Source organism: Cyanistes caeruleus, chromosome Z (assembly GCF_971803275.1).
Source record: "Cyanistes caeruleus chromosome Z, bCyaCae1.hap1.1, whole genome shotgun sequence".
Taxonomy (NCBI): Eukaryota; Metazoa; Chordata; class Aves; order Passeriformes; family Paridae; genus Cyanistes; species Cyanistes caeruleus.
In genome coordinates this window covers 24,551,200-24,574,119 of record NC_141732.1, presented here as the reverse complement: position 1 = coordinate 24,574,119, position 22,920 = coordinate 24,551,200, and the positions used below count along the sequence as shown (strand labels likewise).

Sequence of the window (22,920 nt, the reverse complement as noted above, 5' to 3'; positions counted from 1 at the left end):
AGGATGGGTGGTTGGTGCTGCGTATGTAGCACCCTTCTTTAATTGGAAGAGATTGTGTGGCATATTAAGAACCTATCTGATCTCTCCTGTCTGAAGTCTCTGATAGTTGGATCAAAGTTACATATTTGAGTGGCCACTATAAGGAAGAAAAGATGGGTACAGACAATGAATAGTATGTCTGGTGTATGCAAGAGGGTGATAGAGCAGTAATATTCTGCAGAGCCAGAGCATTAACTGCAGGTAAAAAAACCCCTCCCTGGGCTTTTACACTTGGGCATACAGTGCTCACCATAGTTGTGTCTGAAGGATATTTTGGTTGCAGGGCATGTACTGTATTTCTCTTGCACAACTGTTTGCTTACTTCCAACCTCAAAATGCAGAGAAAAACAGTTATACAAAAACCAACTAAGTAACAGCCCATACTTGGGCACAGATGATGTGCCATTGGAAAGACATTTCGGAACTTGCAATAAGAAATGAAATATATTCTGAGAAATTACTCCTACTACGTCATTGAAAAACCATTTCATGACAGACAATTAAGCCTTGCAGTTTGACACGACAAATGCAGGGACTACATTTTAAACTAATCTTTCTGTTGATTTTTCATCAAGTAGATTTTTAAAAGGCTAAGAAATAATTCAAGCATACGAAGAGGTGAATCTTAGTCTACATGGAAAGTTGTCTCCCCTTGAGACCTGTTCACTAATCCATTAATTCATACCTGGCATATGATGTGCTGACATTTTTACTTTCGTTTTGACTGTGTTGCACGATCATATTCTGACGCTTCTTGTGATGGTAGGTGATGAAACATGCAATAAATCAGCTCTCAGCATCTTTCTGAGACAGTTACCATTTTGTTATAAATACCTGGATGTATTTTTTTTTTTTTTACTGTTACGCTGTCAGTCATATTTTGTTATGCCATTGATCTTATGCCAGCTTGATGTTACAAAAAGGTTTCTGAGTGACAGTTACAGTGAAATGAATATTAAATCTAAACTGTCTAACTAGTCTCTTCCATCCACTTCACACAACTATGCTGATTACAGTTGTTATTTTATTTATTAATACCTTACTAAAGTAATGCATTTGACCTCTAACTTGGACACTGAAAGGCAAATAAATGGAATATTACGAAAATGCTGCTCTACTAATGCAGGACAAAGCACAGCCCACCATTCTGCTGATGAAATTAAAGAACCATTCTTGCAGCTTTGATGCTGCATTTGTATGCATATGCTACTTGTCTCAAATACCAGAACCAAATAAATCAGTCAACCATGAAAAAAATCACAAGGCTCTTAACAAATCATTTTCACGTTTCAAAAAAGGAGTCAGAGATTACCTGAAATTGGGAATTCATTACTGCTCTCTGGCACCCTGTTCATCACCTTTGGTACAGAACTGCAGGATAAACACCAGGAGGCTTATTCTGACATATTCTGGGTGACAGATCATAAAAAGTTATTCCTTGTATCTGTGGCGTCCACAGGTACAGTTTTACTAGGACACACATTGGTTCACTAGCAAATCACTGACTTCTTTGATCAAAAACTTCTGAGTGGATGTAGGATCATCTTTTATGCAAGAGCTGTAATCATAAGGGGTTTATGTTCCTGCTAAAAGCTTTCAGTAAGTAATATTTTCTGAAGATGTTTTGGTGGAAATTTCCTGATCATCTCTTCTGCCTCTGGGAAATGCTTACGCTCTGCTGACAGAAGCCTGACTTAGACTCATGCCAGAAGGAATATACTTGGAGGATTAGAAACTGAACAGGAGGAGTAACGACACCTGGATTTTATAGCTACTGAGGATACAAATATGTGAAGCACACAGGCAATCAGCCAGCTGAAGATCACAGAATCAGCATTTCTCTAATAGGCATGACATCACAGTGTACCAAGTGCAGGCTCTGGGGCCCTGGGGAGGAAACAGACTACAAATTAGGAACAATAAAATCAGCAGCTTATATAACATGAGTTCACCTTAAGCCTTCCAGACACTACTTTTTATGCTTCCATCAAGCTGGCCTCTTTTCTGAACTAGCTTGCCCCAAAATATTTTTCTGTTGCAATGTGCTCAAGAGCCATGGATATTGTTAACCACAGACCCCAAACATCTCCTGGCATCGTATTATCTCATGTAGTAACTTGCATTGCCCTAGGATACTTGCATAATTTGATTCTCCACATGCTGTATATTCTTATATTCTAACATCCTTGGAAATTGCTACATTACAGACAGCAGATAACTTTTAGATCCCTAGTCTCTAGAGTAGGCAGTTTCTTACTTCCAGGGTTTGACAATATTTACATCTTGGTCTGCTTCAAATCCTTTCACGGAAATTCAGTTTCACCCCCTGCTTCAGCTAGGTACTGCAGACTGTGGCAGATTTTATACATCTCCAGTCAGTCAAGATCACTCAGCAGGACTGCTGCTTCTGCCAGTCACATGAACACAGTCAACTCCTCTTCACATTCTCAAAAATGCAAATTGCCAGTTTGTTTCAAGCCCCTCTGCCAGACAAAGAATCTATCCTTTTTAGCTCTCTTTCACCACTCTGGCAATTGCAGCACATGTGTCTCTTCTCATTTTGCTTTCAGATTTTTCATATGCACACAGATGACAGGAGGCCCAGTTAGAGGTATTGCTGTTCCTGGCTCACAGATATTTTTGGAGGTTTGGTTGTTTCTTTAAACAGGTCAGCTAGAGTGCTAGGTTTATCACTTTAGCTAGAAAATCAGAGTGCTGCCAAGTGACAGATAAGAACTGTGGAAAGAATTTCAGTATTTCATTTCTGCAAGTACAGGCTTTTATTTTTTAATATTGTGTGGGCTTTGGAGTGGGTTTTTTGTGTGTGTTGGATTTTTTTGTTTGTTTTGGTTTTTTTTTGTTTGGGCTGTTTGTTTGTTTGCTTTTCTCATGTCTCAGTTGGCCCTGTGTTATCCAGTAGGACTCTGTGCTTACCCAAAGCCTACAAACAGGGTGCCTGGGGCATTCAGCCATCCTGGTCCATGCAGGATGTGTGGCCAAATGTGACATCACTCTCAAGCCTGACACAAAGAAAGACATTTATGACACTTAATTAAAGTCATCCAAAAAGTAAGTAACTATTCCAATATCTTCACTATCTCAGCTCCCTGTAGTAAGTAGGAAGGGACTAGCTGGTTCTCCTGGCAAATAAGAGATATCTAATAGGTAGAATGAGTCATATTCACGAAGTTTCTCTCTCCTCACTGACCATAAATGAAACACAACAGTCAAGATAAACACAAAGAAAAGGCAAGAGAAACTGCACAGAAAGCAACTCCGTTGTACTTAATCAAAATCCTCATGTGCCCACATTTTTTTAGTTACTAGTTCTGCCTTTGCAGGAATTTAATTATCACAATATCATAATTTTTATGTCCCTGCCCACTACTGGGAGGTTGGAACTAAATGATCTATAAAGGTCCTGTCCAGCCCAAACCACTTCATGATTCTATGACTGTCTTTGTGACACATAAAAAATTTCCTTGGCAAACTTTCTTTGACTTCCATGTGTTCTACTAGAACAGTCAGCAAAATAAATCCTCATGAATTTGGATCTCTCTCAGCAAACTGTAGCACTCTTCAAATGGAAATAAATCAACATAATCAAAAGAAGGCAAATATATACACATATATTTGCTATAAATAAATGTGACAAGTAAGGATTGCCTAGTAGTCTGGTTTTGGATGTTGTGCTGTAGGACACATTTGAAGAATGTACTCATAGGTTACCAGAAACAAGGCAAATTTTTTTTTTTTTTCCTTCTGAAAAGTTAAAAGAACTCTCATAAAAGGGATCATGACAGCTTTGAGAGAAGGTGGATTAGAGTTTCAGCAGATTATGCAGTAACTTCAACAAAACTGAACATACTGCCAGTCCAGGGCAAATAGCATTAATTGGTTACTTAAAATTGCATTTATACTTCATATTTCTACATGTTTTAAAGCTGATAAAGAACTACTAAAAAGCAACTCTTAAACTTAAGAACTATTTAAAGCAACTCTTGACACAACTAGTTGACTGAAATCCAGAAACTGGATGTTGTCTAATTATCAAATTAATGTCAAAAAGAACAATAAAAAATTAAAGCTTGAAAAAGGAAATTAATAATAGGAAGTATCTGGACTCAGTGTGTCCTATTAACACCTTCTTTATTTCCTTTTTACAAAAAATAGAAATAACAACAGACAAAACATACTTAAAAAAAAAAAATCAACACTTTTGCCTTGATCTCACTGAGGAGCTGCACAGGCAGAGTCCTGGATGAAACTTTGACAGTATATGCTGTTGACAAAGGGAAATAAAGATATATGACAATATATCCATGCAAGACACAAAGTACAAAATGTGTTCTGTGGTCTAACAAACATTTTGGAGGTTGCAAGTGTCATAACAATTTTCAAATTGTTACTTCTGCTCACCCATGCCTTTACACAGCACAGCTTACAAACAAGTTACATATACACATATATCATAAAAAAAGATTTGTAAATGGTCTAACTGATACAAATTAAGGCATCCTAACAGCTGCTGTTTTGCTGGTGAAGGGTATGTCTCATATTAGTGTTTCAAAAGGCTATATTTCAGGTATTTCAAACTGAGACATCACGACATGGTTTAGAGGAAGAATTCCTGCAGCTCTGGCTCTTCAGTACTCTTTAGAGCGTCGGATTTCTGGATTTTCCAGTTGATGTCATCATGCCTGGAGAAAAAAAAGGAGAAAATTACTTAGTGGTAACGCTAAAAATATAAAGGGGTTGGCAACGCATTTATTTACTCTGCTTTGTTCCATTTTTATGTACTGAAATCTGAATTCAACTTTCTCTCTGGGCTTATTTGCCTAGACATATGTATGCTGTGCAAAATACTTTTTAATATTCTGGATTTTTTCTGAGTTATAACCTCCATTCTGAAATCAAACCTGAAAACCAACGGGACGATGAAGAGCTTTTTAAGTGTCAGCATTAATTTGTGTGCTATTGACAAGTTCTGGTAACAATGCAGATACAGAGTATCAAAAAATTCCTCATACTTTAGAGAAAAGTATCACAGTGACAGAAAGATCCACTACAATCAACATTAGACATATCCTATTGGTTTCTGACTCTGCCTGTAATAGAATTATCTTGTCCTCATTAATAATTATCAGGGAGAAATGAACCTATCTATCTATAATGTATGGGACTTGAATGACAGCTTGCCAATTAGAGTAGAAAAATTAGGTACAACATATTTGTAGCACTCATTTTCTTCACTTTCTTTCATATGTTCTTGTTCTGAATTCCCACTATATTCCCATTCTCTTCAATTAACCTTCCAACTAATTGCTGATGAAGCATCCAGTCCACAGCAATTGTGAACCCATTAAGAGCCTCACTTTAAGTTATTACTACTGAAAAGCAAAAGTCCTACAATACAATCATGATTAGCTGGTTTGCTGCTGCAAAGGACAGACACTAGAGTGAGAGCAAGAGTGTGCATGAAGAAGCTTGCCTTTAACTCATGTATCGGTGATCCTGACTCTTGTAAGCCAGAACAGCTTTATTTCAGTCTACAACCCTCACACAGAACCAAATATTCCCAAGAAACTTATACTTAGGATGATTAGATAACCTGGTGGTTACTTCAGGGTTTAACAGAAGCTGACCTCAGGGACCATAGTTTTGGGTCCTAATAAGAAGCACATGTGTGATCATTATATTTTAAACCCCACTTTATACATCGAAATTGCAGTTGTCACCTACCCAAAGCAAGAGCAAAAGGCACAGAATTGAGCCAGGTGAGACCAAGTTTGCAGGACTGAATCTGAGGAGGTAAAAGAGGAGCTTAACTCTTTGCCATACCTACTTGTTGGCATTTTAATAGGCATTGCTGTTATTGTAGTGTATCTTTACCATGTATCTTTACTACAGGAGGCCTTCTAAGGCTATGATTTACCTGCCGCATTGGCTTAGGCTTGCAGCACTGAAAAAGCCCGTGGGTGGGTTCCCCACGTAGAAAGGCTCACCAAAGACCCCCTTTGGCAGCTCTACAGTTGCAATGTGACCTCAAAGAGGAAACTTCTAGCTAATGCAGATGTCTCTAGGTGTGTCTCTACTGTGCCTCATGAAAATGTATTACATACATTTCACATACATAAAATGTATGTGAAAATGTATTACCAATATTTCTAATTGGTAACCAAATTTCTAATGAAATTTCTAACATCTTCCAGTGCCTGTATCACCACTAATACACCCTCTCATGCAACAAGCAGTGATGCATAATCACAACAGTTCACCAGAGAACTAATGTAAATCTTATTTGACAAAGTTACTTTCACATTCATGTTACACTCTACTGATACGAATGGTATGATAACTACTTTGTTAGACATACAGATAGGCATTCTTTTTCTGGAGGATATATTTGAAGTTGTAATTTATCCAGTATTAGGCCTAGCAGTGGGATATGTATTAGGTTAGATCCATTTGCTGTTTTAGAAGCATGCCCATTTTACTATCTGACAGACGTCTAATGATGGATTCTGCTGAGTGCTCCCATGTAGGAAGCAATTTTTGCTGTTGATAGCTGTACCTAATACAGGGTTTTATACTGATATGGTGAGTTACTGCTTATTTTAATGCAATGCAGATCTCAGATGATTTAAAGTGTGGGAAAGAACTGTTCATTGGCATACATGTAAGATGGAAAAACTACTGCAAGTATTTGCGTGGAGTTGTAATATGCAAAAACTAGATAATCCTTCCAAAAGAGGAAAAAATATCCAAAACTATATTACACATCCAAAAATTTCCTCTAAGGTTTAAAAAAAAAAAAATAAAAATTTAAAAGGCCACTAAAATTTTAGCACAGTTGTCTACTATTAAGCTGTGACCAGCTTGAAAAAGTAAACGACAAAGCCTTAATATACTTTGGGGCATTTCTAATGAAAACAAAAAAATAAATTGAAAGAACAGAAGCTGAAGAAAAAGGTGTTGGAAACTAATCAACTGGAATGTCATTTTGCTGAAAGTAGATCTTTTATAATGACTTCAGATTTGAGAAAATGCTAACTAAATCCCCTATATAAGGGTGTAGTGTCAAAATGGGCTTAGGACAGTGTTCATAAATATAACTGCCCAATATAAAAATCTGTAAAGGTTTTAACCACAAAAGACCATCCTGCTCTCCAAAAAAAATTTTTTTTTTTGTTTTCTTTTTCTGAAATAGTTCTGAAATGGCAATTACATAGTCTCCCCAGGCTATCCAGGGAAAATTCAAACAGTGTCCAGGAGCTTGTAGTGCACACAATGGTGATGTTCTTTTAAGATTTAAATGTCACAACTACTGGGCATCATGTAGTTGACAAATGTCAGGCACCCATACTGCTATTCAAAAATCACAACATATGCTAAAGGTCACTGCAAAGGCTAGCTCAGAAGCTCTGAGAACCTTCAGGTCTGTGTCCTGATTTCTGAAAACCAAAATGCAACTTCTATTCTTATGTGGTATTTGGAAATCTCATACCACAGACTTTGACACATAGTTTTCCTACTTCCTAATTTTTGGGTACTGTAACAACCTCCTCAAGCTGTGCCCTTCCTGCACTCTGTTCCTTGTTTCCTATTCTGGTTCTCCACATGTCCATGGTAATGGGGGCAGCTTTAGGACATGGTGCCTAGACCTGCAGTGCCTGGGGGGATAGCCAGGAGTTCATGCCTGGCCATCACCCTCCCAGCAAGTGACTGCACAGACCTGCAGTGGCAGCCAGACTTCCCCTGTCTCTTACTTCTGGGAAAATGCCACATTGCCAGGGATTTCTCACACAAGAGCAGTTACACAAGGCAAGTGACAAATTACAACGAGTGCCAACATCTGGGAGATGGCTCTAACATAAGGATGAAATTAATCATTTTGCATTAATCTATAATCTGGATAGCCAGCTGGATGTTTTGACCAGAAGCTGCCCACTGATGCTCCCCTCAAACTGCTGCTATTCAGCCTTCTGCAGAGAAGTTTCCCTCTTTTTTTTCATGAGAGAATGAAACCTCTTGGAAATCTTATGGTTTCTGGTTTCACATACGCTGTGCCAATGGCTTCTGGACAAGACTCTCATTTCCATTACAGAAATTGAGTTTTTAGGTATGGGAAGGTCCTGGCAACAGAGAACTAGTGAATGGACCTCCCTTCCTTCATGTATTAGATATTTAGAAAACACTAACTTGAAAGTGACTTAGGGTTTTGAACTGCAGAATAACTAGTATCGAACTACTTACATTTCAGTTTAATAGAAAAAGAAAAAAGGAATTTGTGAGTGTTAAGAGTTAGGTGAAAATGACAGGTCATTTTTAGAGACCATTTGCTTATAAAATAAACAAATATTTTATCAAGTGGTGTTTTTTCTAACATATCTTTATGGAATTGAGGGACTGGTCTCTATCTGCCTGAATAATCCTGATGGAACAGGACTAAATTAAGGAGCTTGAATACAGGCAGAGTTAATCAGACTTAAAAATTAAATTTAACTTCAAAGTCTAAGGGAGAGTAAGAAAAATGTATGAAAATAGAAGAGCACTTAGACTTAAAGTACAGCATTCTGCTTCATGTTCTTTATATTCTCTATTTAGAGATGAACTGTGGTCTTTTTGCTCTTCTCATGAGAGGAAATTTAATTTCCATTCTCATCTGGTACTTGACTTTTATTCAACAGAGGCAGAATACTCAGCCAAAGTCTGCTATACACCCTGGTGGATTTATGAGCCTGAATACTTTCTGTACTTGCTTGGAACTGAAACCCTGTAGCGAGTTCAATGGTGACATCAGCAGAAATCCATCATAAATTTCTGCTTTTCTAGGAATTCAGATGTTCATCTACTTTTCCTCTCATGAATCAATTGATTCCAGTGTTTCAGTTACAATGTTAACAGACACATACAATTTGAGAAAAGAAAGCAACAGAGATGCTAAACATTACCATGCATAAACACATACCAAGCAAAGTTACACAGTTCTTCATTCAAGGTGCTAGAAGAAAGACTGGTGTAGCTGAAGTAAGGATCCTAAGGAAGTACAACAGCATATCAATTAAGAGCATGCACAGAGCTTCTCACATGCATAACATGGAAACCTACTAAAACATGCAGCCAGATAGCCACAGTAACATTTTAACAGATTTCTTTTTGTGCCTGAATCTGTTACCTCTTTGAAATATATGCCGTGGTCCAGTCAGTTGGTATGAACGTTTATTCTTTCTACAGTTCTGATGCTGGCAGCAATACATGCAAACATGGCCTTTTCAAAGAACAAGCATTTTATGTTGCAAGCATCAATACTGTTAGAATTACCTGATATAATCCTTCAAATTTCTTATGGAATTACAAAAAATGATGGCCTTGCAACCTATCAGAAAATCTTTGAAGACAGACTGTCTTTTCCTCTGTTACTATGAAAACTGATTTACCCGTTTAAAAAAAGAAAAAAAGCACCAGTGTGTTATAAAAATACTTAGTTAAATTGGGTGTTCAACTAGATGGTGCATGTCTTTAAATACTCAAATCAGTGGTTCATGTTGTAATCCTGAGTAAACCTTAAGAAATGCAGTCCCACTTCAATTTAGCCCTTTAGGTCTCCTTTGAATTTTTCATTCAGTTTAATTTAATTTCAATGTGCTACAGCACTACTGGTCTAACAGTACCCGCTAATGTGAACTATTCACTATTTCCCAGTTCTCTCTTTCCACTGTTTCTTTTGCCTCCTCTTTGCCTAAGATTTTCCTGTATTTTTCACCCATTACCTTGTCATACTTTTTACAGTATATAATTCACTACTGCTGCTCCCCTTCCTACTGGCCTGCTTTATGGTGTTTTTTTCATCTTGAAATCTTCATTTCTTTCCATTTACTGCTTCCCTCCCTCCCTGTCTTCCACAGAGGATTAAATCATCTACCATTCCCTCTCACTCACCTCTACTGTATATCCAGATGCTTACACTTCTCTCCACAAACATACTGCACCCACAGTATTTCCTACATCTGTCTGTTCTATTCAGTACAAAATCAAAGAATCACAGAATTAACTAGTTGGAAAAGACCTTTGAGATCATCAAGTCCAACCTATGACCTAGGCTGACCTAAAACCTTGAAAGATGCAGTTGTTCCAAGTATTTTCTCCTTTCTTTTAAACAAGGAGACCAGCCTTTTAACTGTGCACACCCCTCTTTCCCTTGGGTTTCCAGAAAAGGCACTCAGAGTTCACTGCAGAGAGATGGGAAGATCTGAATCCAGTATGTTTTATGGCAGGCCAACCATGTGCTCTGATACAAGAAGACTCTATGCTATGAGGGTAAGGTGGCCAAAGAAGACTTGTCAATGACAGCTTCAACACCTAGGGTTGGCTGTAGCTCCCTAGGAAGCTACAGAAGCAGGAAGGAGCATTTCTGCAATTTTTCCTTGTTATTTTTCTTATTCTTTTGGCTTCATCAGTCTTCATAGGACAGGACAGGGCTAGTCCTTCAGTTATTTACTCCTCAGAAAACCCATGGTTTCAAGACTGGCATTCTCATTATATGTTTTGTCACTCACTGCAACAGCAAACATCATTTCCATGTGAATCAAACCTCTGTGGAAAGCTTTCAACACAGAATATGTGAATCATGTGCCCTAAGAGCACAGACTCTATACATAAGCAATACCTGCCGCTCCCTGGAAAATTCTTCCAGAACTAAAAAGTTCCAGAACTAAAAAGATGGGCTTTCTGTAGGTCAAATACAATAAAGTATTTGTCTGTATCATTTTGCAAAACAAAGGCAAGAAGGAAGAAGCTGTCAAACTTATGCATTACTTAACGAGACAAGAAAATAAAGGCCCCTCCTTCTTTCCATGTACTCACTGGCTTGTTTCTTCCTTTTGAGACAACTGCTGGATTTCCCTTGCTTTCTGTTGTCTTCCTTCCTAGTGAGGTAAAAGGCAGCGTTGAGGAGGTTTTGATGAGGTTTGCTGTTTGACAGTTGTTGTTGTTATTTTGGTTGCCACTCAGTGTCTCCATTATGGACCGAAAGGCTCCAAAAGGCCTTTTCAGCTGATCCCCTGCATGCTCCCCAGAGCTGGCTGGAGCCCGCATGAGTCCTTTGCTCCGGTCTTTATCCTTTTCCTCATTTAATTCTGACTCTGCTAGTTCCACCTGCACCACAGGCTCCTCAAAAGTTACTCGCAGTTTCAAATTCTGAGAGGTTCTTCGCTTTGAAGATGGAGACTTGAGAGCACTCTTAGGGCTGGTGGCCACCTTCTGGGCAGTGGCACTATCTGTGCTGGATGGAGAGTTGTCTCCACAAAACTGGTTCTGAGGTACTGTACCAGACTGATATGGGGCTTCATTATCCGCATCGCTGCTCTCTGAAGTAGGGGAAGGACTGTGGCCGTCCACAGACTTAGAGACCCTGATACCAAAAGGGAAGCGCCGTCCTGCTGTGGAAGTGTGCTTCTTAAGCATCATGTTCAAACTCTCTGTGCTCTCAACACTCTCCACTATAGGCTGAGGTCTTGGTTTGTCAGTTCTTTTCACAGGGGTGTTCTTGTGGTCCTCAGAATTAGCTGAATCTGTATCAGACTCGCTGAGAGACCGCTGCATCAGTTGCCTCAGTCGGGCTAACTTCAACTCCCTTTTCTCTGGCAAAATCTTCTTCACGTTCTTGGAGGATGCATGAGCATCCTGGAATTCCAAAGTCAGCTTTTCCTGCATACAGACATTTTCAGAGATTTCTTTCCCCAACAACTGGCGCAGGATTTTATCTGAGTCCTCATCTTTTATCTTTGCTCGAGCACGACTAGATGTGCTCGTTCCCAAGCTGCCAAGAATCTGAATCCCATCTTGGGTGTTCAGTTTACTTTTTGGTGGAGACAATTCATCTGCTTCAGATGGTTTCCACTGGGGTTTGCTAGAAGCAGGAGATGATGGCAAGCTTAAAGAAAAAAAGAGGAAATGTCACAGCAAATGAAGGCACACCAAAATGTGAAACCAGCATTTTCAGTGTATGTGACTGTCTCAGTTTATTGTTACTTTTCCTTTTCATCACTACTCACATGGACTTCATCACTGTGATGCCACAGCAAAGACTACATAGAGAAGGATGCAATACTGTTTCCACTCCTATGTAGAATTTGAGTATCATCGCCTTCTCTTACAAAAAAAACCAACTCCTTAAAATCAAAACTTAGAATGGCTATTCAAACACCAAATATGACTTTATGAGGAAAACTTTCTTACAGAAACTACTCCTATTTGTGTGAACTGACATGCAAAAAATTGCCACAAGGCCAAATGCCTACTATCCAAGCCATGTAATAATACAAAAGTAGCTTACTCTAAGTCCTGTGAAAGTACCACCTCTCTGCATAGCAATGATTTCATAAATCTAAACTGCATCTGGTATTAATAATAACAACCATATAAGACCTCATAAAAAGTCAGGGCAATTTGCACTCAAAACCTTTTCAGATATGAAATACTGAATAGCAAGAGAAAGGTGACATGTATGTATTTCAATACAAATAGAATAATAAATTAAATTTAGAACTCCAACTGTTTTACAGAAGGAAACAGCAATTTCAACAATGCCTGATTTGTGAAGAATGTAAATTGCAGAGACCTTTTCCTGTGGCATATGCTAGAGCTCAAAACACTTCACATTCATACTTTAAACCACTTTTTCTCTAAGCAAGGAAAAATTTTGGTTCTTGTAAAGCTCCTTTTGCTCTGACGAGTCCATAGTTCTCAGAGTGTTAAATATTCACATGCCTCTACTAAACACCTTATTTTCAATTAATTCTATGTTTTTTTCCTGAGGCAAACCTAAACTCTGAAGAACATGCATTTATCTACAGTGCACATTCCTAATGAAAGGGATATGTTCTCTCAGATCTGCTACTGCCTCTTTGGATGACAAAAATATCTACAAGTAGATCCAACTAGAAGGAAAAGTAGTAGCCAAGTATGAAATAAAATAGAGTGTAATTTTCAGATTTGCTGACTTAACTAAAATGATGTTGAAGCCTACCCTTTTACAGAAATAATGAATGATGAGGGATCTACTTCACCTGATCTTATCTGATACTGAAAATAAAACAGTCCTGGTGCAAACCAGAACTTAGATAAGAGACCACTTGGAAAGATGAGGCAGCAAAAATCACAGAAACCAAATGAGCTGGAAAACAGTTTTTAGTCCCATTCTCCCTGCTGAGCTGGCACACAGGAAAGACAAAGATTCCTTAAAACAGGCAAAAAGCCCTTTTTCCAGTGTGGTTTTCTACTTCAGCAGGAGTTTGGAGTTTACAGCCCTTTCCTAGATGAAGTTCCTTTACACAAATGCGTCTCCAATTGTAATGTCTTTGTTATCAACAACTTCAACTGTTTGCACTTGTCTGAAACATTACACATTAAATTCTGGGCCACGGAGCACTTGTACAGAAAAATGCTCATGATTCTGTGAGAACTGAAAAAGAACAGTCATTGACCCTGCAAGTTCATACTTGATGAACCAAAGCTCAGATTGTCAATGGCTGCAGAACTTTAATGCCAGCTTTACAGCTTCACACGCATATAGCTCCCTAACAACTCTGAAATGGGGAGAAGTACTGTACAGGGCTTCCAGAGAGAAAAATGTATTAAAAACAAGGATAAACCAAGCTCTATTTGCATGTGAGTTACTTTATTTCTTTCAAAATCATCTTCAGATTGCTGTGAGAGTGAAGTCATGCTTGCTTCATCTGGTTCCATGATGATCTCTCGCTGTCAGAGAGATCCAGTCCTCTGTCTTCCTCTTTAATGTCTGAAACTTGTGTTTCTCTCTGTGACTTCTAACAGGATAGGTAAACAATTCATAAAGTTTCCAGAGTTTTTAACTTTTTATACAAGCTATGGCAGGTAAAATATTTAATGACTATAAGGAGCTTTATAATATGAAAGCAGGTCTTTTTGGTAACTTTTTATAACTTAGTGCTGAAAGTAATGTATGATAGACCAACAAAACACCAAACTTTACATCTTTCCTGGGGTTTCTAGGACTTTCTGCTGTTCATCTAGTTCAAAATATACTACATTCCACTGTAAAATTGGCTTTCACTCTATTGGGAAGCAGGAACTATTATACTCAAAGATTTCCAATATTTATCAGCATTACCTGCTGTCAAATTCCAGAAGCTCAGCTTTGAGTCCATGAGGTAAAACCCCCACATCTTCTTTACAGAACACAGCTACTATTTAGCCAGATGACAGCTTCTCCTGACAGCTGATATATTATGAAGATGTGCAAATACAGGCTGCAGTACAGTTCCAATCACCTTACCTTGGGGATGTGGGCAGTGACTTGCCCTCTGACCGCTGGGCTTCTAAAAGCTGCTGGAGCTGGTTCTGTAACGTCACATGTTCCACAGTCTGCCTGCAAGAAAATATAAGACTGTTTACCTCAAATTGTAAAACTGACTGCAGAAGCAAGTTACAGGAAAACTGATACTACCCTTTCAACTTTGTATTAAAGAAAGGAGTCCTTTTCACCTGTACTTTATGTACTGAAAAGAGAACTTAGGATAAGAACATAGAGAGTTTGTACTTCTGTCTGAATCTCTGCTGACATTTTGTAATCACTGTACAAGAACAACTGAGAAAAACCTACTTGTCAGATTATTTATTATACTTCATATAAGGACAAGTGTGTGATCATAAGCAACAGTGAACTGAATTGTCAGTGAATTGACACCTTAGGGTCATCTGCTTCTTACTTGTTTATGGAAAAGAATAGAAAGCACACAGATTAAGGAGTCACTTCCTAGGTTCAGTGGATGGCCTTCATCATCTGAGCAACAGCTCAGGGAACTGCTATCTCCCTTTCTATTTGCAAATGAACTCAAAGCTTCTGCCCACTGGAAAGGATTGGTCCAAGCTACAGCTGTGGGATGGAGTTAGGTATTTGATGTCTGTACCACACCAGCTTGTTGTTCAACCTTTCCAAAGGTCCCACCTGGGCTCTGCATCCACCTTATCCCTGTGCTGTATCTACCCAAGTCTATCACTTTCAGTGTGGTGATGTGATCTACACTGTTTTTCAAATAACTTTAGAGACCAGCACTTAAAAAATTGCAATAGTACCTAAAAATTGTTAGTAATATGAGAGTGATATCCACAGTATGAATTCCATTCTCCATTTATCACCTGTAATCACAACTGTTGTCCTGCAACATACCTATTTCCCTAGGAAGGTCTCAGTTGAGCTTAGTAACCTGCAAAGCCTCATGTAGTTTTACAAGAATGGCAGATCAACTTACCACAAAAAGGTCTTCTTTTCCCTGCTTCCATACAATTCAGACATTCCATTCTTACATCAAAACACCCCTTTTTGTTGACCACCACAGATCACAGATAATGTCTGTTTAGTGATCTGTAATTTCCAGTGCATCTAAACACTGCACAGATAGAATTATTAGAAAAGTTCTAGAAAATTAGATTTAGAGGTTTTTATTCCCTGGTCCTAACCAACTTTTTATCTGCTTCTCCCGACTCTGCTTCTGTTGCTGTCTAAGTAATATGTTTTTAGTACTTTTATTCTTGTTGGATAGGCAGAACTAAGGCAGTTCTCTACCAGTGAGCTGGACACTTTCCTAGCTCACATGCCATCAGCAAAAGGTTTAGTTGTGTTCCAGATGTAGTCCTTAAAAATGGCAATGTCAATGCCAGAAAGAATCCAGATCACTTTTTAGACCACAGGTTGTACTTGCAGGCCTGGCAGAAAAATAAATGTTTTAATGTATCAAAGTGAGTTTGAAAAGTGCCATAGAAATAAAGGTGTGATTCTGGCCATACTGCCTTGCATTTTACAACACAGCCATGCTTTTGTAGATCCTTTCTTCCTTAAATTTTCCATCTTCCTTCCTCTGGCCTACACACTTCCTTAGACTATTTTAAAATTACTCCTACTATCTGTCAACATTAGCTTATATTGTAGCTCCCCAGATACTCTCCTATAAGAGCCAGTGAAATTCTTTTTAGGTTGTGATGCAATTCATCTGTTTTCTTTTCCTTCTATCATTCCTTCAAATTCTTTTTCTAAATAGTGCAGCTAGCAGTTTTTCATGTTTTTAGCTTCAGCGGAGATCTCCAACATGTCTTCCTCTTGATGTAATGTTCTCATTCCACTTAAACAATTTATTGTGCTGAAAGAGTTGAAGCTTAGTCCATTTTCACAGTTTATCTAGTAAGTACAGAAGTCACAGACACCCACACATCTTGCTAGCACTATCCCTAAAATATAAATAACATGCATCTATATCTATCTATCTATATCTATATTTATATATCTGTATCTATATATGTATATGTATATGTATATGTATATGTATATGTATATCTATATCTATATCTATATCTATATCTATATATCTATATCTACATCTTCTAAGATAACACTGGAAACAGGGGATCACAACTTCTTGGAATAGCAATACTGTAAAGTATTAAAGCCAGATGGATTTAGGAGGTAAGATCTGTGTAGCTTCAGGGGTAAGAGGGTATACTTCTTTTATCATAACTGATGACCAAATTCTGGGTATCTTAGCCAGTGCTTCCAGTGAGTACTATGTAAGGACTCTTTGGTGTCTAGTCAGACATCTGGGGATCCCAAATACCTCCTTATGAAATCAGGGAGTTCAGTAACTGCACAGGGAATTGGTTGAAGCACTGGGCTCTGTAGGAGTACCTCTCTTAGCATGTTTTATTTTACTCCTTTTTTTTTTCAAATAACACAAGAATGACTATACTACAAAGCAGAACATAAAATGGCTTAACTAAGTAAAAAAGAGATGAACATTGCAAAGTTTATACCACGTTTCTTACTGTATGTCTATATAACATATTCTAGCCCCAAAAAACTCCACCCAACCAGACACCTCAACAACTTGCACAGACTTTACCATACCACTACAGAGATTTTTTTATTCAATCATTTTTACAGCTACTCCTATGATGTTCCAGGAAAATAATGGATTTCTTTCATACAACACAGAAAAGTGCCTACAAGAGAGAATACCAGATTATTTTCTCAATTTTTGACTCATGGTTTGTTTTGATCTTTGCCTTGATGGAGATTTTGGCTTGATACCATATCAAAAGAATCAGTAAATGTCTCAATCAGTAATTGATTTGCCCATCCAGGTCTATAAATGTAGGACAGTACAATCTGGAAATGCAGGTCCATTGTCAGTCAGCATTGCAAAAAGAAGTCTATGGATGCACTCACTTTAAGTCATTAATTATGACATGGTTTCCTTGGATCAGGGAAGCCCAAATAAAACAAGTTATACTGCATGTAGGAATTTTCTACACTGGCAACTATGAATTTTTTTGGGCAGATGACATCAGTGATAGAATAACTAAGATTGTAAGACTTGTGAAGACCTTAGGAAGTAAAATGAAAGCAAATTGTTTTGTATAGTCTCCATGGGAAACTTTTGTGACTGCTGTAAGTATTTTTTTTAGCTCAGAAAGTCATACTGGATTGAAAAAAACTTCTGTAATTAGCAAGAGATTTAAAGCAAAGCTTGCATTTTGTAGCCTTTCTACCTATGGAAAGAATTGCTTGGTTTTTTTCCCTTTTTGGGGGAACCCACAGTTAATCCTCTTGAGAAGATTCAAAGGAACATTTGTAATTTCCACTTACTTCCCTCTTCCAAATATAAAGGCTTTTTCCCCTGAATGGAGACTTAGTGTCAGCTCAGAATATTTTTCTATACTCCCCTGTATTTGTCATCTGAGCTGCTTTGGTTCAAAGAGCTGAAAGATGTGAAGATTGAAAAATTGTGATGTTATTGTTTTAATTCTGTGCCTTCTCTTAAGGAATGGCTGCAAACAGTATAAGAGCTTGGAATAACTTCTCTCTAACTCCTCTGTGTTGCTTGATGACTGGAAGAACCATAAAAATAGAGTGGAAGATGAGACATCCTTCTTTGGGTTAAAACCTTTGAAGATACAGGTCCTTATAGTTTCTGCACTGCTTTTCTTCTTGCAGAATATCAACCATTCCAGTCTTCCTGTGGCTGGGAAAATAGTGTTACCAGAGAAGGCTCCTTTATTTCGTCAATAAGGTACTCAAGTTAAAGAGGACTGCATAATCAGCTCATGCTTATGGAAGCTGAAGGAAGGCTGGGGAGCACATAAAAGCCCTCAGTGTTGATTGTTAAGGTAATCCATCATGATACAATCATACCTCTTCCATGTCTAGAACAGTGTTCATTAACCCTGGGAGAAGTAGTTGGTGAAAATCCAGGAAAGCCAGCCCAGGTTGCACTTATTCCTACGTAACAGCTATGTTATGTACATTTGAAAGAATTAGATAGCAACCTTGACTTCCATCTGTTGCCATCTCATGTCTTCAAGATCTTCAGAATTGCTTTCATGATTTTCAGAGGTGCTGCAGCCAGTGATTTCTCCTGTGCTAAGGGTCCCCTTGACAAGCTGTTCAACAGATGTACTTTGTACCATCCTCGGATTTTTCAGAAGGATAAGAACCGCAAAGCAGGGCAACAGTCTTCTTCCATTATCCCTTCTGGCTCCTGAGCATGAGCCTCTGAACATGGTCCATTGCATCTATCAAAACCACTCGTGGCCTGAGGTCTGCAGCCCAAATAGCCATGCAGAAGCTGCTCCTTCAAGCAGAAAACTGATTATTTCACTGCCTCAGTAAACTGCAGCAGGGTTGAGCAAGAGACAAATCTTTGTAGAAGAGGGAGAAATGGCTACTGTTGCACTTACTGAAACTAATCTGAAGCCTGAAAAATAGGCTGCTGAAGGGAAGTAGATTAAACTCCAGCTGAAACAAGCAAATAAACTAATCAGGAGCCAGACAAGAATAATTTCAATGACTTCCTATGGATGCAGTCTGTGAGACAATGGGGATACTTGGAGAAGTGTTTATGCTTTTGTCATGAAAGTCACAACTAGTCTATTTCTGTGGGAGTAAGCAGCCTGCTGACTCACATAATAATTCCTTTTTTTCCATATGAGAGGTAAAACTTTTATCAAGTACTGGATGAGAACAGAAAAGAACTGAAGCATGGGTATCCTGTGGCTGCCACCTCTGTTTCCTGGTGTGTGTGTGTGTGTGGTTTAGTTTTTTTTCTGCTGAATTATGGGGAAAATATATTTCATTATATATTGATACGAGTCAGATGCTAATGCTGTCTTCTAGGGAAACGCCCTATGTTTTTTTGTTTATATTTTTCCTTTATGTCAGTATTCACAGAGGTGCTACAAGAATGACTGGTGGGGCTTAGCTGTGTCCTGCAGTGGGTCTGTTGCAGAGAGTTCTGTTAGCAAAGGAAAATCCCTCACTTGTTCTCACTGAGGCCAGTCTGCAGCTCCCCTGCTAGTAGAGTATTGTAATTTATACCCAATGCAATTAGTTACATGTTTATCACCATAAAATGATATGGTCTCCTTGAAACATGGGGTTATCAGAAGTTATTTTCATGAACTGTGATAGCTGACATCTTGATCATATATCTGTGCTGGAACAATTGCAGGTCAGTAGTGATGGTTTCTAAGAGTCGTATGAGGATAGTGACATGTTAAGCCACAGTAACTGCATCTACAATTAAAACAAGCAATCAAAATAATTTTTGTTTCAAAATAATAGGCTCTTCATAGAATGTGTAACAAAAACATACCAAAATATTAAAAGCAGTTCATATTAAGAAATATAGAATAGAAGGTATTTCCTGAGTACCCATTGCAGGTTTTGGTGACTTTACAAGACCAAAAAAAAAAAAAAACCTTCCAACTATTATTTCCACTATTCCTCCCAACATCAGCATGCAGCACCGTAACCTGTACATAAAAGCATGCTATATGAAGAGAAATTGTCATCTGTAATGATGTGATTGCAAGATATGCAAAGGGAAAAGAGACTGGCTTTCTTCATACATACCCTTTTCAGCTGCCACTCCCTTCATGTATGTACACAGCACACTGCCACAAAAAAGAGCAGCTGAAAAACAGCTGCTAAAGGTGAAGGGACAAATACTCGAGAGCAGGAAAGAATGCAGAAATAAGGTAGAAATATGACTTTAAAATATCATATATAAGAAGAAGAAAATAGACACTGCTAATAACCTGAAGATGAATTAGGTTATTGTTTTAAGATCAATCCCTCTTGCTAACAATGAAACACTTACTCCTTCAGCTGCTTAGTCAGCTTGACAACCTGAGAGGCCAGTGACATACATGTCTCCACAACTACTAAGTAGCGGGAACACATGGTGTGCCCGTGCCGCTCAGCACTTTGTGAAGGTTTCTCTCCCACATGGTTCTGCATGGTCACATTTGCTCCATATTCAACCAATGTCTGTAAAAACATAAAAGGGAATAGTGACATTTGTCAGTGTAAATCTCTGTTGTGACTTCTGATCAGCACGAGAATGGTTGGACAAGCACTCCTGGATAAATGCTTGAAAAACATTACTCTAAGCCAGTCATTTTTAAAATTCAGTCTCTGACAAATCTGTTTGCAGCTTGAATTCAAGCCAGGTACCACTAAAATCTACCACTCAGGTGCAATAGTAACATAGTTACTATGAGCTGCAATTCAGAAGAGCTATAAAGAGACTATATTTTATATATTATTCCTTCCTCTCCCCTTGAAGTTCTATGAATTTAATTTGTTTTCTGTTCATTCATTTGTACAGCACAGCATCACTTGTAGCATTCATACAGTGAGTGGGACTACCAAATGAAAACAGAGGACTTCAGAGGACTTTAATTTGGCCACCTATTGATTCTCTCCTGTACCACAGTAATAAACTTTTTCAGATGCACCTATCTATGCATTACAGAATACTGTGATAAGTTTACACACAGCAGACCTAGAAAAGACACAGAACACCTGCTCTAGATTGCATCCAGGTCCAGAGCAGCATGAACACATTGCTAGCCAGTTTATAGTGGATGGTGATGAGCTGTAATGGCTCTGTTCTTGGGATCTTCACACTGCAAGGTATTGCAACACACCTTAGAATCTCATTTTAGTAATGTCTTTGCTATAGTAATTGACTCCTTTTGTTGGTTAGCTCTCCATTTTCTACCACAGCAGAATCCCTATGTTTAAAGCACTCAATAGGGAAGTCTCAGTGTCTTGATTCCTTAACTAAATAATGCTTAGATACAAAAGATAGGGCAGATACCTTAGGTCAGACAGGCACAAATTTCTTATTGCAGATAAAGAACTGTACAATGGCTTTTATCAATCTAGTTGGAATTTTTTTGGGGGAGGGGGAAGGGTTGTGGCTTTTTAATGCTGACAGAAGTCTCATTCCTTTGCACTTGCCTGGTTAGTCACTACTTTCTTCTGAAGAAATACTGAAATATGTGTCAGCTTTTAGTTTTCAAGAAAAATAAAATCTTATACCCTGATGTATATCCCTGTATTACTCACTGTACCAGCAGAGAACCCTAGCTTGCTGCTGGAGAACCATCCAGGTTGTAAGCATGACATTTGAGTTATTCTGAGACTAGAATAAAGAGCATTCTGTGTGCATAAGAATGTCTGGCTGACCTCAAGCCATCCAATAACTGAAGCAAGATTTGAGACCAAGCCTTCCCTTTTTATGATCTGTTTGTGATGATCAGTTAGGAGCTATTTGCATTGCTGGAGTAGGTAAAAATAGGACCTAAATATTCTCAGCAATGCTTTGATACACACTGACCCTAGGAAAACTTGTGATCCTATACGGCCAGAAACTACAGTGTCATTAACTTTATGCATACACCTGCAGAAGACAAATTGCATGGCTGAGCTCTTGCTTGACTTATGCAAGCAGAGCTGGTAAACCACTGAGGGTTGGAGTGACTTGGCTGACCACAAACAGCAGACACAGAGATCTCTACATCTGATGACAGAGAAGTGGAATGGGTGGCCTGTCTGGTCTGCTAAAACCATACAGAAAGGAAAGTTATGAACTCTTGCACTACATCTCCTATCAACAGATTGGGAATAAGCTGTCAAGAAAGAAACCAAAGGATAGTTATGACCTTGCAGGAAGTAATCATATAGTTTGAAACATGATAGGAGTGTCAAGCTCATAAACACAGTAAGTGGGACAGGGAATCACTGATAGCCTGTGATTCTTCAGTTTTTATGCTGCTGCCTATAGTTTCCCTGTTACCTTTATCACTTCTTTCTTCTTACCAGATTATTCACTGTACATTATTTTAAATAAGGCTGTAAGCTTACTGGGCACAGGGCTTATTTTGTTTCACAGGACAACAAAATATCAACAACATTTAAGACTGTGAGGTGTTACTGAAGTGATATTACTGATAATGTGTATTTTTATCACCACTAGGTATTTTCATAAGTTATTTCTCATAGCCTCATTTAAACAAAAAGCACTTGTTGAATTGTGTATTTACCTAAAATAAAATAATCTTTAAAATTCTAAGCCATTTATTAAGGTTTGTTCTTCACAGGGAAAGCAGGGCTAGTCTCTTTGTTTAGTTTTATCTATGAAAACAGCCTGCAGATGTCACCACTCTGCTCAAAAAAATCCACACTTCTCCTTCAAATGCACTGCACATCTTGATGAGATAGCAACTCTAAACACACACTCCATAGCAACCCTAGGCATATCCTCTACCAAAACAGTGTCCCCCACTACTGAATCATAAACATTTCCTCTATCCATTTTTCTCCAACTGATCATAGCAATTGGCTACAATACAATAACAAATCCACTAGATTCAGCACAGATGTGATGGTTTGTTTATTTTATTCTCATATGAGTTTCTACAGGATCCATTCCTCACGTCTTTACGAAAAAAGACATGTCCTCTCAGTAAGAAAATGCAGAGATGGTAATGTTCTCCAAA

At 38.3% G+C, this 22,920-nt stretch overlaps 1 protein-coding gene across 6 annotated transcripts in view; it reads right to left on the bottom strand.

Annotated features, from left to right (window-relative positions):
* Positions 1-4,171: 4,171 nt before the first annotated feature.
* The window catches only part of SNCAIP (synuclein alpha interacting protein), an 88,134-nt gene continuing 69,385 nt past the window's right edge, over positions 4,172-22,920 (bottom strand). For 3 of the 6 annotated variants that reach the window (XM_086869048.1, XM_086869046.1, XM_086869047.1), the window contains exons 8-12: positions 20,232-20,401; positions 14,357-14,449; positions 10,906-11,974; positions 9,011-9,078; positions 4,172-4,739 (exon numbers count right to left, since the gene is read on the bottom strand). In XM_086869048.1, the coding sequence (XP_086725174.1) occupies positions 4,655-4,739; positions 9,011-9,078; positions 10,906-11,974; positions 14,357-14,449; positions 20,232-20,401 (1,485 nt within the window). In that variant the 3' untranslated portion in view covers positions 4,172-4,654. The remainder of the gene's footprint in view (positions 4,740-9,010; positions 9,079-10,905; positions 11,975-14,356; positions 14,450-20,231; positions 20,402-22,920) is intronic. The other 3 variants (XM_086869050.1, XM_086869049.1, XM_086869051.1) reach the window with 1 other exon arrangement.